This window comes from Sceloporus occidentalis, unplaced genomic scaffold (assembly GCF_023333645.1).
Source record: "Sceloporus occidentalis isolate IW3139 unplaced genomic scaffold, rSceOcc1.0.p SCAF_51, whole genome shotgun sequence".
Classification (NCBI taxonomy): Eukaryota; Metazoa; Chordata; class Lepidosauria; order Squamata; family Phrynosomatidae; genus Sceloporus; species Sceloporus occidentalis.
This window is the reverse complement of record NW_028317031.1, coordinates 719,327-735,288: the sequence shown is the minus strand read 5'-3', so window position 1 is coordinate 735,288 and position 15,962 is coordinate 719,327. Positions and strand designations below refer to the sequence as shown.

General features: G+C 38.9%; 1 protein-coding gene across 1 annotated transcript in view; it reads right to left on the bottom strand.

The window, feature by feature from the left end:
* LOC149288396 (centrosome-associated protein 350-like) overlaps positions 1-14,227 on the bottom strand; it is a 40,666-nt gene extending 26,439 nt beyond the window's left edge. Inside the window, 12 exon segments of the mRNA XM_089491615.1 lie at positions 652-784; positions 5,358-6,134; positions 7,094-7,201; positions 7,622-7,714; positions 8,150-8,218; positions 8,495-8,557; positions 9,163-9,219; positions 10,021-10,059; positions 10,373-10,429; positions 11,070-11,105; positions 13,071-13,124; positions 14,194-14,227. Coding sequence (XP_089347741.1) covers positions 652-784; positions 5,358-6,134; positions 7,094-7,201; positions 7,622-7,714; positions 8,150-8,218; positions 8,495-8,557; positions 9,163-9,219; positions 10,021-10,059; positions 10,373-10,429; positions 11,070-11,105; positions 13,071-13,124; positions 14,194-14,227 — 1,520 coding nt within the window.
* Positions 14,228-15,962: the final 1,735 nt, after the last annotated feature.

Sequence of the window (15,962 nt, the reverse complement as noted above, 5' to 3'; positions counted from 1 at the left end):
GCAATCTGTGGCAGGGCACACATTCAGCCCCAACGTGACCTTTCGGGAACCAACATGCATTGCCTTAAATACAAAATCTTTCCAAAAGGCAGAAAAAGATGAAAACCCCGAATCTCCTAACCAAGGTGCTTGTATTCCTTTACAGCAAGAGCACACGGTAATAAGAAATGCTCTTACAATGTCCAAATAGTGGCATTTTATGTGGTGAAGGAAGAAAGGGGACCGCACAGAGTCCTCAGACTTTCCATTATTTTAAAGGATGTGAAGCAAGACAGGAGCTTCTAAAGTTTAGGAGCCAGAGAGCAAATCAGCCAAGGGTGGCCGAAAACATACGACTAGAAATAAAACGAACAAAATTACTTATACAATGAATTTTTATGCTTTAACAATGGTCCGCAGCTTATATCTCAAATAACTATAAATACTTTTAATGAATGCAAATCTGACACGGGCTCTCGCATGAATTATAGTTTCACAGAGTCATAAATTATGAAGAAAAAATTATAGAAATAAATTACATTTTTATTTGAATGTAAGACATGCCTAATATTAGAAGGAGAAACGTTGGGGCAAATTCAATGCTGTCACACTTCTAGGTAAATTAGAAATAATGAGGGGAACACATGGGTGAAGCAGATGACCAACATGTACATCTTCTGTACACTTTGATCATCCACTTGGCTACATTTGGGAGTTGGGTAATAAAGTGTATAGCTGACAAGTAAAGGCATACGTTCCAGATTGTCAAAGGTTGTACTTGCATTCTTCAAGGACAGGACCAGTACTAGATCATGGAGAACAGATCAAATCACGGACATTCACCTTAAAGGAAGATTGTGCCGCTCACACTTATGAACTGCATCATCAAATCAACATGACTTTAGAACGTAAGCAAAGTCTCTAACTCTCTTTCAAAGAATGATTCCACCTTTTCTTGGACTCAAGGTGTGCACCAACCGTCCATAACAAACACATCCCCATTCATAAAATTAAAAATCTAATTTAAATGGGAAGGGTCTCACTGGTCACTTTTTTCATGGGGCTGTCCTGCATCAACCGACAAAAGCAAATCGGTTACTCAAGCATACGTCCCATACAGCGCACAGCAGCAGTTACAGGTGCTGCTTAGCAACGTGCAACATTTATGCGCGTTCTGGAGAAAACGTGAGACGTGGCCGTCTTATATCACACTCAAGTCTGAGAATCGTTATTTATATGCCAAACGCCCCAGGGATTTATTCTCTACAACATAAATCGTCCTAGTAGCGGAAAGAACTGAATACATTCCTAGAAAGAAAAATGCACCAGATCCGCCCTCACCTAAGCTGTTAATTCAATGACCAACTAGTTTACGTCAAATTAAACATTTGAAACACAAGATAAATGACAATAACTGCATGCCAGGTGCATTAAATATCAGTTACTTCCCCCGTTACAAAATAATTATTAGAGAAACCAAAATGAATCGGGATCCTAACATTAACTACATTTTGTTTGTGAAGCTCTGTCCCTTAAAGCTTTATATATTTGAATAAATGTGAAAAAAACAAAGCAAAACGTCTACACAGAAAGGAGAGACGACAATATAGGCAGCGTAATAACAGGGAAGCGTGCATTTATGTTGGTAGCTATAGTCTTGCGCCTTTATAGGGGACGGTTCCTGGTTATTAGATATTCTCAGTCCTCTATACCTATTATTAATGCATGGGGTATTTAGGGGGTGCAGTTAGACCTCTAGGACTCAGCTTGAACATTGACAGACAAGCTCTCTTGTTATTGGCGGACTGTTGGTGATATCAATATGTAAAGCGAATGCAGGCCAATGGGGCTCGCTCATGAATAATGTATGTAATTATTTATATATATATATATATATATATATTATTTAGCCCCATTCATATATGGATATAGATATAGATATCTAACCGGCAGCCGGGTGATGACACTGACACACCAGCCTCAGCTGTCAAATGTTACTTCCAGGCGCCTATAGAAGTTTCCATACATACACATTCCGGGCAGGACACAGTAATAACATCACCAGCAACCCCAAGATCCCGACTCCCTGCAACTTGGAATAAATCCACAACACATTCAAATAAGAAAAAGCCAAACCTCGGGCTCCATAAACTCCAAAGGAAAACATAAAACATTGTTCTACCGTTAACGGAAACGTCTGGACTCCAACGTGACACAAGAGCAAGCTGCAGCCAGAAGTTAAGAGCGGGGAACTGATCCCGGGTGAGGGGCCATTAAACTATCCGTGAGGAGGTCTCTCTCTCCAGACAGGGGCAACATGGATTTCGGGGGGTTTGGGAAGCCCCTCTCCCTGAAGTGAAACGGCCCTAGAAACATGAACTAAACCTTCTCTCTAAACCAACAGGACCTTTAAATGAACCGGCTACCGCTGACCTACCGTATACTTATAACAAACACCGCCCAGAGCCACCATCTGTCAATCTATTTGTCACTACTTACCGCATTTTCCTATCCAGCGCTTCTCTAACCGTTTGCGCTACACGAGTGACTCCGTTTCCGTCGCTTTGTTATTTTTTTTTTTTATTGGTTGCCTTAGAGAGGAAGTAGTAACCGAACAATAACAGACGTTCTGGAAGCGGCAGAGGCGGCGCGAACATCGCGAGACACCCAGTGACCTCATCAAAATGGCGCCGCGCACGGCCTAATCGCTTCCTGTTACAAGCTACTCGCTCTGCGGATTACATCGCGTTCGTGGACACGCAGAGGCCGCGTCTGGCCTTAACCAAAAGACTCTCGGAGGGCTCAACGACAGGGAGTCGCTTCTTCTGCAGTATACCGCGGTTAACGGCTGAGAGCGGTTCGGCTGCACAGTAGTAAAAATGCCGCAGTCAGCATTTGGTTGCCATGGTGACTGCAACATTACTTATACTACTTTGCGCCATTGTGTCTCTTTACGCATAATTTGAATTAATTAATCTTTGCTGTACCATAACATGTTAGTTTAACCCCTTTGTCACAATGCCAAGTTAACTTATGACAAACCAAAAGTTCCTAATATTAACTCTACATGTTCCGCAGGAGCAGGGAACACAATTAGTTGGTTCGGATGAATGGTGCTTTTTCTTCTTTTTATGCTGCTCCCGTATAGCCGTTACTTTTTTATTCACATACATTATCTTACTGTCTTTCTCCAGTAACATGGGCTGACCCTGTATAATGCATAACTCATAGTGCCATCCATGAGACTTGGGAGAAATCTCACAGCTTTAATATACATTATACAGGGCCAGCCAAACCCTCCCTGCAGCAGAAGCTCACAGAGGTTGATCCTTTATGATGTATTGGGAAGCCATGGACCTGAAACCACAACTCATCTGTCAACTCTCCTGGGCGTTCTCTAGGTACTATGCATGTTCCAGTTCACATTTAGGGGGTCTGTCTTCCGCATAGCTTGCTGTAAGCCCACCTCCTGGCTTTAAGAGTCAGGCACACGGAGTTCAACGCTATTCCCGTGCAGTATGCACGGTATTCCATGTATGTGCAGTTTAAGTAGAATGTCAGGCATGCGCAGCGTGGGCACCGGTGACTTTGAGGCTTCTGTACATTGTGAGGGATAGCAGGAGACGTACAGAAGCTTCACACAGGGCAAGAAACACTCAACACAGCAGAATACTTGCTCTTTATGCTGCTCTAATATAACAAAAGTCTACCATAATATTTCACTACTTCCATTCAATGTAAATGGATTTATAGTTTAGTTACATTTCCTTATATTTAATAAAATCCACTTGAACCGATAGTAAAATTATACTTACTAAGTTTATTGATCCAGTACCGAAGGCGTAAGAACAGTCTGGGCTCCAGGAACAGAAAGTCAGGAAACCGACTTGTGCAAGGAAAATAATTACAGTGGGACATCGGCATTTCTATGCTGTATATCCTTTGTTTTAATTAAAAGTCATATTGCATACAAAATCATTTACATGTATACAAAGGCAACATGTCTAAATTGCATGAATTCAATCAACCTCCAAACAATTATATGCGACTATGAAATTTCAGGAAATATTTAGGGCTTTGCTAATATATCATCGACATAAGGCTATTATCACAAAAACTCGTTATAAAAACAGATTTCCAGAAAGCTAGTAAACTATGCTGACATATTAAAATAAGAATCTCTTTTATTGTATTGACTATATGTATATAAAAAAAGTGCCACAACAATAAGTACAATGAGACACACTTATGCTGTAAGCCATGTGACTAATAATGTAAAGCCCTACATTCTCGATTTGGAAATAGTCCTAAACCTTAATCTACTATATACATTCAGTGCATTAAAAATAATCTATATTGACACCTATATAAAAGGCAGGGTCAATCAGAACACGGAAATCATCTTGCAGAAAGAGTGGGTTGCTCCTTTCTCAAGAATCTCAGTAAAGAGGATTATTGCCTAAGTGACTAGAAAAAGGCAAAGGCAATCAGTTTTAACTGAAATGATACGACTAATGAAAGAGTATTTTTTTTTTAAATACAGCTGGTATAAGACTACATTGCCTTGTAATTTGGGCCTTTAATTTGGTACTTTGTAATGGTAAGTATTTATTTTACCAGACTGCTCTGATTAATTATTAAAGCCATGCCAGCCTCCCAGGATTCTGTGGATCAGTTTGCCATCGCCTTTTGGAGGTTATCGGCACCACTATATGCCCGTTCGCTCGTATGCATGCATAAAGCACCTGGAAGCTGCTGCTGAACCAATGTTGTTCAGCACAGAACCAGCTATCAGTGAAACTTTATCAGTCTCCGTGTTCCTTAAAAGTAAGTCTCCAAACACAAAAAAAGTTACGTTATGCAACGCAGCATTATTCTGTTCCATTTACTTCTTTAAATTGTTCTTATTGGTAGAAAATATTGGGCACTCCGACGACTCCCTACATTACCAGGCGATCCTTCATGGCTCTGCTTGTTTAGAGGTCTAATGGGCTGCCAGATTTTGATAGGAACATGGGAAGACTTACATATACCACACAGAATGGTACGTTATATATATAGGTTCAAAATACTATACAGAAGAAAAAGCATTCCTCAAGAAAAAAAAAAAATCCCACAGCAATTAAAACTAAACCGCTGCCAATTTGCCAAAATCAGAGTTGAAGATACTTGTACCTCCTCTTGAGGAAGGGTGAAAAAAGGTTAACTAATTCTCTGTGCCTAGAGACTTACAGTATGATAGCATCATAGGATGGAACCTCTTTGATAAGATCAAAGGTACCTCCCACAGGCGAGCATCTGATCTGAGAATGAGAGTAATAGCAGTCTTAAAGGGTTAAAGTTGTCATTGGTTCATGCTTCATGGCCTCCTTCCTCACATTGCCCCAATGGTTTGCTTTCTGGTAGCACAGGAAGCACAACATGGGCAATGCGGCTCCACACTCCACCGAACTTGTCCACGTCCATTTCTTTATGAGACTTGGTGCCACTTGGGCCACTACCAAGAAATTTATTGTTCAGGTAATCTCTGACTTTCTCCTCCAGAGTTGTGAGTGCGATTCCTGACTCCAGTTCCGGTTCTTCCAGCAGCACCGTAAGCACCAGTGCCACATTTTTAAAAGCAGCATTTTCATGATCGCAATATTTATAGAGAATGAGGAGAGAACCGGGAGGCAGCAGTTCTAGTCGGTGGAGCACAGCTGCACTGGATGCAGACTGGAAGGCTGAGCTCAGATTATCGTCTATTAAATGTTTGGCTTCTTCACTGTCCTGAAAGTCTTGGTGTGTGCCAGCGATCACAGTGTAGCTGCTGTTACGGGAGTTGGAATAAGCCTTTGCAAGTTGTCTACTTAAACACAGAAGGGTCTTTTCTGCATCGCGGGCTGCAGTCAACAGAATGATTGCAGGCTGCTTATTTTCATTCAATTTCTGAAGATGGAGTTCTAAGATCTTCCGACTTCTTTTCCACAGATCCCCAGACTGAGTAGGATACAGAGACTGCAGGACTTTAAATTGATCCTGGAAATCTTTCACAATGTGACTCCCTGCAACTCCACTCTTACTCAGGTTAACCTTTAAAGGATTCGTGAAGACAGCCACAATAGCAACAAATAGCAGAAAAAGGAGAACCCACACAAAGGAACTCCGCGAGGTGTCTGTAAAAGAAAACACAAAAGGTTCTTACAGTATAGCCTTCCCAAAAGCCAGAACACTTTGGAAATACGGTAATACACAGGGTTTTAAGTAAAAATGTGGCAATGAAACAACTTTTGCTAGAGGTACACAATTTTTGAATAATGCCAGACTTTCCAAATAGAATATAAATGCATGCATTAAAGATCTAGGAGCCCCAAAAAAGCACAATCATAGCTCATTATGTAGTACCGCTTATAATCATGGTGATAATAATACATCTTTCATTAGATCCAGTGCGCATAGTAGCTGTAAATTACTCTGAACCAAACTTCCAAATAGAATTTTCCTACTGCGGCAATTTACACAATTAACACATAATCAGAAACAAAAAAAACTATTAATATAAGTAATCTCGTACTATGGAGCCTCCTCGAAAAAATATATATTAAAATACTTTGTGAGTACTTTAACATGCATTCGTCCAAATGTATACTGGAGGATTCCGCAGGATCATAAGGAAATTTAAAGGTGCCACTTAGCTATCATATGCATTAATGTACATTACGATGGCTGGTCTCTCCTCAATGATATATTGTATAACACACAAGCACTGAGGTTTTACCTTCCATCTTTGCCGGAATCGGAGTCTTCCTTGGTAGATGTAAGCTTTGGTTGGCAGGCACCGACTTATTAACATCTAGAAAGAGAAAACAACTTTTCTATACTGAAAGAAAGATGTAAGAGGTACAGAACTACTGTTCTTGGGTAGTTTGTTAACTTTGTACCTTGGCTCTTGATACAAAACTTCATTATAGTAAACTTTTTTACACAAAGGCACAATTTTCTAACTATAAAAGGTAAGTAAGTGTTATATATTGTTGCGATTGTTATTATAGTTATTAATATGACATTGTCCAATTATATTTATAGCTAAAAGTAACAGAATCTGATGGTAAAACTGCTGCTGCTATTTACTCACCTGTGCTGATCTTCGCTCTAGTCTTCTTGCTGCCAAGATCCATCCAGTTATGAGTAACATAGGGTGTCTTGGGGTAATGGTTACTTTGCCACGCTATATCTGTAGAAGCTGCATAAAGAACAATATGATTAACTTAAACTTGACTGTTAACAGAGGAGGAGAGGTTCAAAAGCACAGTACAGACAGAACAGTGATTCGGTGTATTCTGTTAACATTTTATATAGTAGTTGTTTATGGGGAATCTTCTGCTTCCCCCACAGCAAGTAGGGCAAATTAATTAGATTTTTTTTCCCCAGACTAGGGAAGTGTCTTCTGTCTTTCAATTCTCAATATAGCCCTAAACCCACAGAAAAGTTTCTCACTGAAATAGTAATTAAATTACATTGTGATCAACAACTCGGCAGCATCGCAAGTAAATCGGAACCCATTATACAGCACTGTGGTATATGAAGGTGCTATATAAAATCAGAGAATTAAAAAAAAATAAAAAAAATATTAATTGCTGTGGAGTGATCAGCCATCGCTCACTTTTGTGAGTATTCTGGTGAGAATATCGTCCAACAGTTTCATCTTTTCTCCATTTGCTATAAGTGCCTCCTCCTTCATCACGTTCTGTCATATCTGAAGACACATTGAGAATACAGAGCACTTAAATGTCAGAACTTGTCATATTTTGTTAACATAGACATACTAATCAATTGAATCACATTTTAGGTTCAGGTTACTGCATCCTCAATCACAAGTATAACCGCTGCAGACCCTTGGATTTGCCAATGGAAAAATATGCAACAGTAGGCAGATCCAGGATTGCCAACACATACTGAAACCAGAAAGAGGGTCTTCTAAGAGTGGACAGGCTTGATGGGTTGGATAAAAGTTCAATCACGCATCTTGCTGTGGAGACCCCAACAGAGATCCACAAACCAGGAAATAATCTACTTACCATGTTTATAAGTAGGACCTTTAGTCACCAGTCCTAAACGAAAGGAAAAGGGTCAGTGCTTGTTTCTTAAAAATAATCAGCTTTACAGGATTATCAATATCATCTCCACTCACTTTGATGGATACTAGGTTCATGGAAGGTCCACTCAACATTAGCAGGTCTTTTGGCAGCAAATGTCAAATCTGAAGAGAGGTACATACCATATAGGGTCAGATATTTTCAAAACTTGTTTTGTAACTTAAATATTGTATATATTAGAAAACATCTTTAAAAAATAAAGCTTCTTCAAGCCTTCAAGTGGACGATCAGTTTTTTTAAACTATTTTTAAAAACCATCAGAGCAGGTAAGTAGAATGAAGAGTTATTTGCGAAAAATCTAAGTTTAAAACCTTTAAACTACCCAAAACAGCTATAAATATCTACACATACACCTCAACAGTTTTAAAAGAAAAATTTACCTTCTTTATGGTCCACGTTATCCATTCCCTTTTCAACAAAACTAACATATTTTGATGAATTTCCTTTAAAACAAACAATATTGCTTTAATGAACACATAAGCTTTGTGGAGGTTTAAGCGTGGCTAGCTTATTATTCCAAATCTGTAATACATATTCCATTCACGACCAATATGTAGTCACCATCAACACTGCACTAAAACTAGAGTCAAGAAATTCCTGTAAGAAAACACCATCCTGTATAAAAATGGGAACGCAAGATAATTTTATGTTATGTTGATTATTTGCTCGGGTAAATGATAGATTGCATTATTTTTGCTACAAATTAATTCTTCACATAAATCTGCAATTTATAAAAGCAGAGGCAGTCTGATCACACTAACCAGGGTATGGAAGGAATCAGGTATGTACCATTACCAAAACATGAATTAAAGTACAAGTGCTCATCGCGTTATGCGGATGTGTAAGAACGTGGAAGGAGTGCAGGCTAACACTGTACAGGAATCCAAGAAAGCTTGGGGTGTGCATGTTACAATAAGAAGTCTTTCTATAAGACTGGGGTAGATTGGCCATTTGGCTCTTTCCAGCTGTCATGATCTATCTTTCTATGTATTAGGCTGACACATTTCAACAGCACACCGTGAAGCTGCAAGCCGACAAACATGTATACCTGTTTGTGAATACGAAAAGTCAGTTTCTTCATCAAAGTTTTTGTGGTCCATTTGACCTAAATAAGTGAAGAAAACAAAGTATTGAATTTTCAAGAAAAATACAGATGCCTTTACACCTGCCCTCTAAAGCTCTCCCCCCAAACAAAGCTCATCTGACATGGTGAGGTAATATAGCATCGCTGGGATTTATGATCCAAAGTATCAGGAATTTGTACAGTAAGAAAAACAACTTTGTTAACTAAAATATTCCAGGGTTGGCCTAGGTTATTTGCAAACACGGTGGGATACAGACATGGTAAATTATTGATATAGGCAATAGCAGGTTAAAATTAATAATGGCAACCACCCAGGGCACTCTCTATTTCCACAACTGAAAATCTACTAAAATGACCCCAAAAATTTAAAAAATAATAATAATCGATCTTAAAATGCCGGTGAAAAAAACCCAATCATATTTGGAAGTGAGGGTGCTCGAACGCCAAAGACAAACACTTATGGCAAGGACAAGCAAAGCTGTGAGTGTTCTGCATAGAAAATTTATTTGGGCTTCTTAGTTCTAGTACACGTATGCATACCATTAATTAAAACGTAATCCACAACACACATTAAATATCTATACACACCAAAAACGTTGAGTTCTGTTAAAAGTAGGGCACCAGGGTAAAATAAGGGAGGATCATAGAGAATTGGGGGTTTGCAGATAGCATGCAGGATTTCCTAATGGGTTATCACTGGGACAGCTGCCTTGAATTGTCACATCATGCATATCAGACATTCAAACAGAAATTATGTTATGAACTATCAGTCAGCTCAGAACTTCCTGAAATGTGTATTTATTTCGGCTCATGAACACAAACCTTCATTTTCTTCATCCTGGGTTGTGTAATTCATTGGCTCTTAAAAGAAAGTAAGAAAAATAGGTACAGAACCTTTATGGAACAGGTGGACGTTACATCACATACATTACATTGGCATGTTTTCATAGCAGGCTGAAATATTAAAATATATCAATGGTTATAATCCCATTTTATAAAGTTTTCACTTTCCAACAGAATATTTTTGGTCTCATTCCTAAATTCTGTAATAAGTCAGCCACTGGAAAAATGCTTGGTTTACCAATTTATGGTAAGATTAGATGAAAGGGTAAAAAAAAATTAAAAAAATAAACCCACTGGTTAAGTAATACAAAAAAATGTACATAAAATCTACCTGCTTCTTTGTTTAAGTCATTCTCACTTTCTTCATGTTTGTCATCAATTATAGTGCCTTTAGGATAAATAATAAATTGGTTATTTCTGAACTTTTTAGAGTCATTTTTTGTTATACATTTGCGAAACTAGTGGGACTAAAACACAGTCACAAAAAAAACCTTCATAAAAAAAAAAAGATACATGTTGTGTTCTAAATCCCATGTCCCACAAAAGAGCGTCTATTGCAACTCAACACGATTTGCTTTTGAAAGTTTGACAAAGGGCCTAAAACTGCTTGGAAGCCTATATTTTTGATGTTTGCACCAAATACAATAAACAAAAATATTTATTTATAAAGTTTGATTTCAGAGGATATTCAAAAGGATATCCTATTGAAAAAAAAACACACACTTATTTTACATGGTTATTTTTCCCAGTTCCACCACGAGGCAGCTCTAGTCCTAAATATTTCAGAATTAAGTCAACAAAGGTGAATTTTAACCAGCTGCAAGGCAAATGAATTAAAACCATGCAAAACGTTCATACTTTCTCAAGCAGCTACTGATAAGTAATAATGAAAAACAGTCTGAAAAAATGAAAACGGATTGCCAGACCACGCAAAAAAATGTTTATTTCTGTAAGCTGATACCGGCTCTGTTTTGATAAAAGATAAAAATAATAAAAAAACATTAATATATTTGAAAGTTAGAAATTACCTCCTTCATGTTCCAAGTCCCCCATTTCAAACATGTCTAGATTTCAAACAAATAAGAAAGGTATAATAAGCATGCAATCTTTGTGTTGAGTTATTTTTTCTTAAAACTTGTTACAAAAAAATTGTAGTGGATTTCATCTAAACAAAGAGCAGGAATACTCTCGAATCATGCAATTTTTTATAAAGCTGTCACTCAGAACAATGTAACATATTTGAATATATATAATTAGTAGTTTATTTATTCCACGCTATGATTTCCCAACAAAATATTCTTACGCTAGGTCAACTAGTGGCAGAAGAACCAAAAAATTAGATCCACGCAAAAATAGCACAAAACAAACAAACAAAAAAAATATATAAAATCTACCTTCTTTTTTGTTCTTGCTTTCGTCATCAATGCGTGGATTTTTTGGGGGACTGCCTGTAAAATAAATAATAAACTGGATATTTCCGAGCAAACATTAGTAGTTTACAGTTAGTTCCTTCTATATAGGTAATACTCAGTCTAGTATACGGTCAAAAATAAAATCAACATTTAACACCCATATTTTAAGCTGCGATTCGGCTCACTGGGCTTTACCGACTAAAGTAAAGATTTGAGTTCCGATTTCAGTGAAATTCTTCTGCAAGAAGAACTTGGTTGGCTCTGTATAAAGGAATGTATTAAATATGATTTCATTTTTTTTTTTTTTTTTAAATATCCTTCAAAGAGGAGACATTTAGTCGTCAGAGATGGAAAATTGAAGTTATGAGGAGCAGTTAGCTTATATCAGACCATGCCCTAGGCCTGTCTCAAGGCAGCGCACCTGTGCACCAACCTACACAATGCTGCGTATGAGGAACGTCCCAAGATTTATTTTAGGGACAGCCACTTAAATCTTTACGCGCTAATCATATCACATGAAACATTTCAACAGCAACAGCATTATAAACCCATCACTTCACGGGCTAAAAAACAGTTATGCGTTCCAGTTCATGAATACAAACCAGTGGATTCGTCATCCGAGGTCTCGCCAGCCACTGGAACTGAGCAAGGGAAGAAAGAAAGCAATTTGTTTATTTTGTTATTATTTGTCACCCTCATTGCCTCATCCAAAGGCAACTTGAGTCCACTTTTGTGATTAGTCAGTGGAAATGTACAACCTTCCTGCAAACTTCCACTTTAGTGAATAAACCCCTTGGTTGGATGGTAGCCAACTACATTCAAAGCTGAATCCAGCCATTTAGGAGGAGAAGCACGCATGGACACCCTGTTAAAATAATCTATGCACTGCACTGGTTTTTATCATTTACAACTGGTGCCAAGTAGATATCCCCTTAAGGACAATGAGTGGCCCCTAAACCCATTGAAAACAATGACAAAGCCATGTACGGGCTCAAAATGCATTAAGGGGATATTCTGCCTTATCTTTCTTCTATTGTTATTTTAGGGCGAAATGTTTTTTTTGATGCACACACACTGCCTATTATTAATTATTATTATAATGTTTTATTTATATAGCGCCAACAGTTTACGCAGCGCTTAATACAATACATATATTCAAGGGGTATGACAAGAATTGACAGATTAAGACAAACCAATACATTAGGTGGAGAGAGCCCGACTCGCAAGCTTACAATCTTGAGTGAATGGGGTGACAAACATAAGGCACAGAGAAAGGGTGAGCGGTAGCGTGGCGGCTGTATCAGTGACAGGGAAGTTATGGTGCCGCTTCCCTGAAGAAGTGGGTTTTGAGATGTTTCTTGAACGTTGGGAGGGAGGGTGAAAGCTGAAGGTTCGGTGGAAGTAGGTTCCAGAAATAGGAGAGTATTTGCTTACGAGGGCAGAAAGGATCCATGGTGGCCAGTACCACTTAAAGAGAAACTACTGTCCCTTTAAAGTGGGATGTACATACATGCGATCCTTTGTTTTACTTTTAACATGACATTTCCTTTTTAATTGGATTCTGGAGTACGGGAAGATGAACACAAAGAGAAATACATAAGCGAGCCCGCCTATTACCTTTTGCCTTACGCTTCACTGTTCGGATCGGCGGCCGAACCAAATTTTCATTCCCTGCAAAGTAAGGAAACATATAAAACACTTTGCTTCATAAATCTTTAAACGGCAAATGGGTGTGTAAAACATTACAAAGAACAATAAAAGTGTATACTGCCTCCCAAACGCTGCTACTGCCGCACATTGTATCCTCAGCATACCGACGCCACTAAATGCAATAAAGCAGACATGGGAAATAAGCCAAAAAGCTAAAATAATACTTTATATATATATTTTTTGGTAGTTATTCTATAATAAATCGAATGGCTGTGTGTTACTAAAAGGTCCCATCGGAGGGGGAAAGAGCAACTGAGGTCACAATTTCGACTGGGAACGTCTCCCATGTATGTAATTCAGATGCCTCGAATATATGATAAAATATTTACTTGCATTGTATTTCACAAATAGATAATGAGAAACGTACATTTGAGAAGTGATGATTTTATAAATAGAGCCAACTAGTTTTTGGGGTTTTTAATTGATTCTTTCCTTGTACTTATAATGCTACCCTGAATATTCAACCAAATAAAGTCTTGTGTTTTACAGAAGGAAAAAAGGGCAGTCAAGGGAAAATTCTGCTTCTAGTTACCCAAAGGAATCTATTCACTTACGGGCGAGTCGACAGGAAAGTTGAGGTTTTAACTCTCTTATGCATTATGAAGGGCCGACCACCGACAGGTTTCTCCAGCAACAAGGGGTTGCACTGATTTAACTATACATTATACAGGGCCAGGCAAGCTCTTGCTGCAGCAGTAGGGTTGGCCCTTCATAATGTATGCTGCAGCATAGGAGCAGAGACCCAACTCTCCTCCAAACTCTCCCTTTAGTGAATAGACTCGAACGCTGATGGTTCTAATTCACCCAGAGCCGTCTATATGTCTAAGCAGCCCAAAACAGATTATTTTATAGTTAATTAAAATAAATGAACAGCTATAGCTGGAGGTTTCATTTACGCTTCAGTTCTGCAATTGATACTTTCGGTTTCAGAGCTCGCTCGTTTCCGCCATTTCCGCTGTTTAACGTCTCAACTCAAACACCTATGTAGGGTTTTTTTATGCCACCCCGTGTAATTAGTTTGCCCACTTACCCTCAGCGTACTCCTTGCTACTTCTTGTCTTCATCTCTCCCGCGTCTTGTTTTCACAAACGCTACCCACAGCCTCAAGCGTCAAAGACGAACTTCCCTCCTCAAGAAAAAAAGGTTCCCGGCTATCCCCTGTTTCCGTACGACGCAGTTAGCAATGGTGCACCCGAACAGAAGTCACTGTGTACCAAGTACCGGAAGTTGTGAATACTCGTTTGCTGCATCAATTTGATAAAACCAAACGTTAAGTGTTAATGCGCAGCAACGTCAAACACCCCACCCACCCATTTATAATTATTTACATACGGTATTTGAAGTACCGTATATACATTAGCGTTCACCCAGAGAGGTTTTCATTTCTGCAATACCTAACAAGCTGAGCAGCGTGGACTACATATCCCACAAACCCTTGCTTCCAAGCCCCTCCGTTTCCTATATGTAACGTAACACGGGGTTAAAGGTCTGTCAGCTCCCTGATAAGAGAAGTTTCGTTTTCTATGCAGTTTGTGAAGTTTTCGGTTCCTGCAAGTGCGGGTAATCCTGAAACCCTCTGAGGGGGCAGTCAAGGAAAGGCAGGGAAAAACCGCGTCACGGAGGTGGCAGAGCGCCCATAAAACTGCATTATTTCCATTAAGGTTTAATCTGTGTCCGGAATTCTATGTAAGTTCCTTCTCTTTGTATTTTACCTGCTGTATATTATTGTATGTGTTATTGTCTTGGGTGAGGCTCGGACTAGTAGCAGGTCCTACACACACCACCACCCGTGTTTTGAGCACGCACTTGGTCTATGAAGCATCCTGTATGAGTTACCTATAAACATTAAGGAGTTTTAAAAGTGGTCTTATCACCATAGCAACCAATGAAATGCTTGAATCAGTGGGCATATTCCATAGGTTGCTATGATGTGTGTATATATTATATACTGTAAGTGCAATGTCCTTTGAAACTGGCTGTTTTTTGTCCCAGCCTCTTACATGCCAGCATTTATTGTAAGTTTTATATAACTTTAGAAAAAGCTTGAATCCTATCATTTTTGTGAAGTTTGTGTATGAGCTGCAGCACACTTAAGGCGCCCTTATTGATATTGTCAGGGTGGTGATAAGCAGCATCACTAAATTCATATAGAAAAGACAAAGTCTTAAATGCATCTGGAATGTAATAATCTAGCCATCGTAATCGCTTTAATGCATATGATGACCACTTTCCACATACCCCCATCTTAATGCCACGTGGGAGATGTGTTCCTCCATATACTCTCCATCTCCAGTGCTGGCTTGGGGGACTGCTGTGGCTAGGGGGTCTGTAAAGACCCCCCTATGCATGTGTGGTAAGTCCTCCTGTTGAGTTTCCTGGCAAGAAATATCAGACCATAGTGGAGGAGGGCGGCTTTAAAAATAAAACCCACTTCATGGGTAACATTGGATTAGCCTCTTGTAAAACTGCAGGATTATTCATGGGTTGCTAATTGTTGTTTGGTTAACGCAGCCTTTATAACGGTAGGATGAGAGGTAATGCTTGTGCCGCATCGAGACAGAGATCCTGGCGTCCTTTAGGATTCCATTCAATTCCGATGTATTTAGAACATTTTCAGACACAACAAAACGTTTGTGTAAAATCTGAAATAATATTATTGGATTTCAGGGACGTGTTGGCATGCCAAAAGTTCAGATACGTGCAATGAAAAGACCTGGAGACAGAATATTTCCATCAATCAATAAGCAGATCTGAAATGTTACGTTGACACAAAGAGCAAAGTACCGTGACATGCTGGCA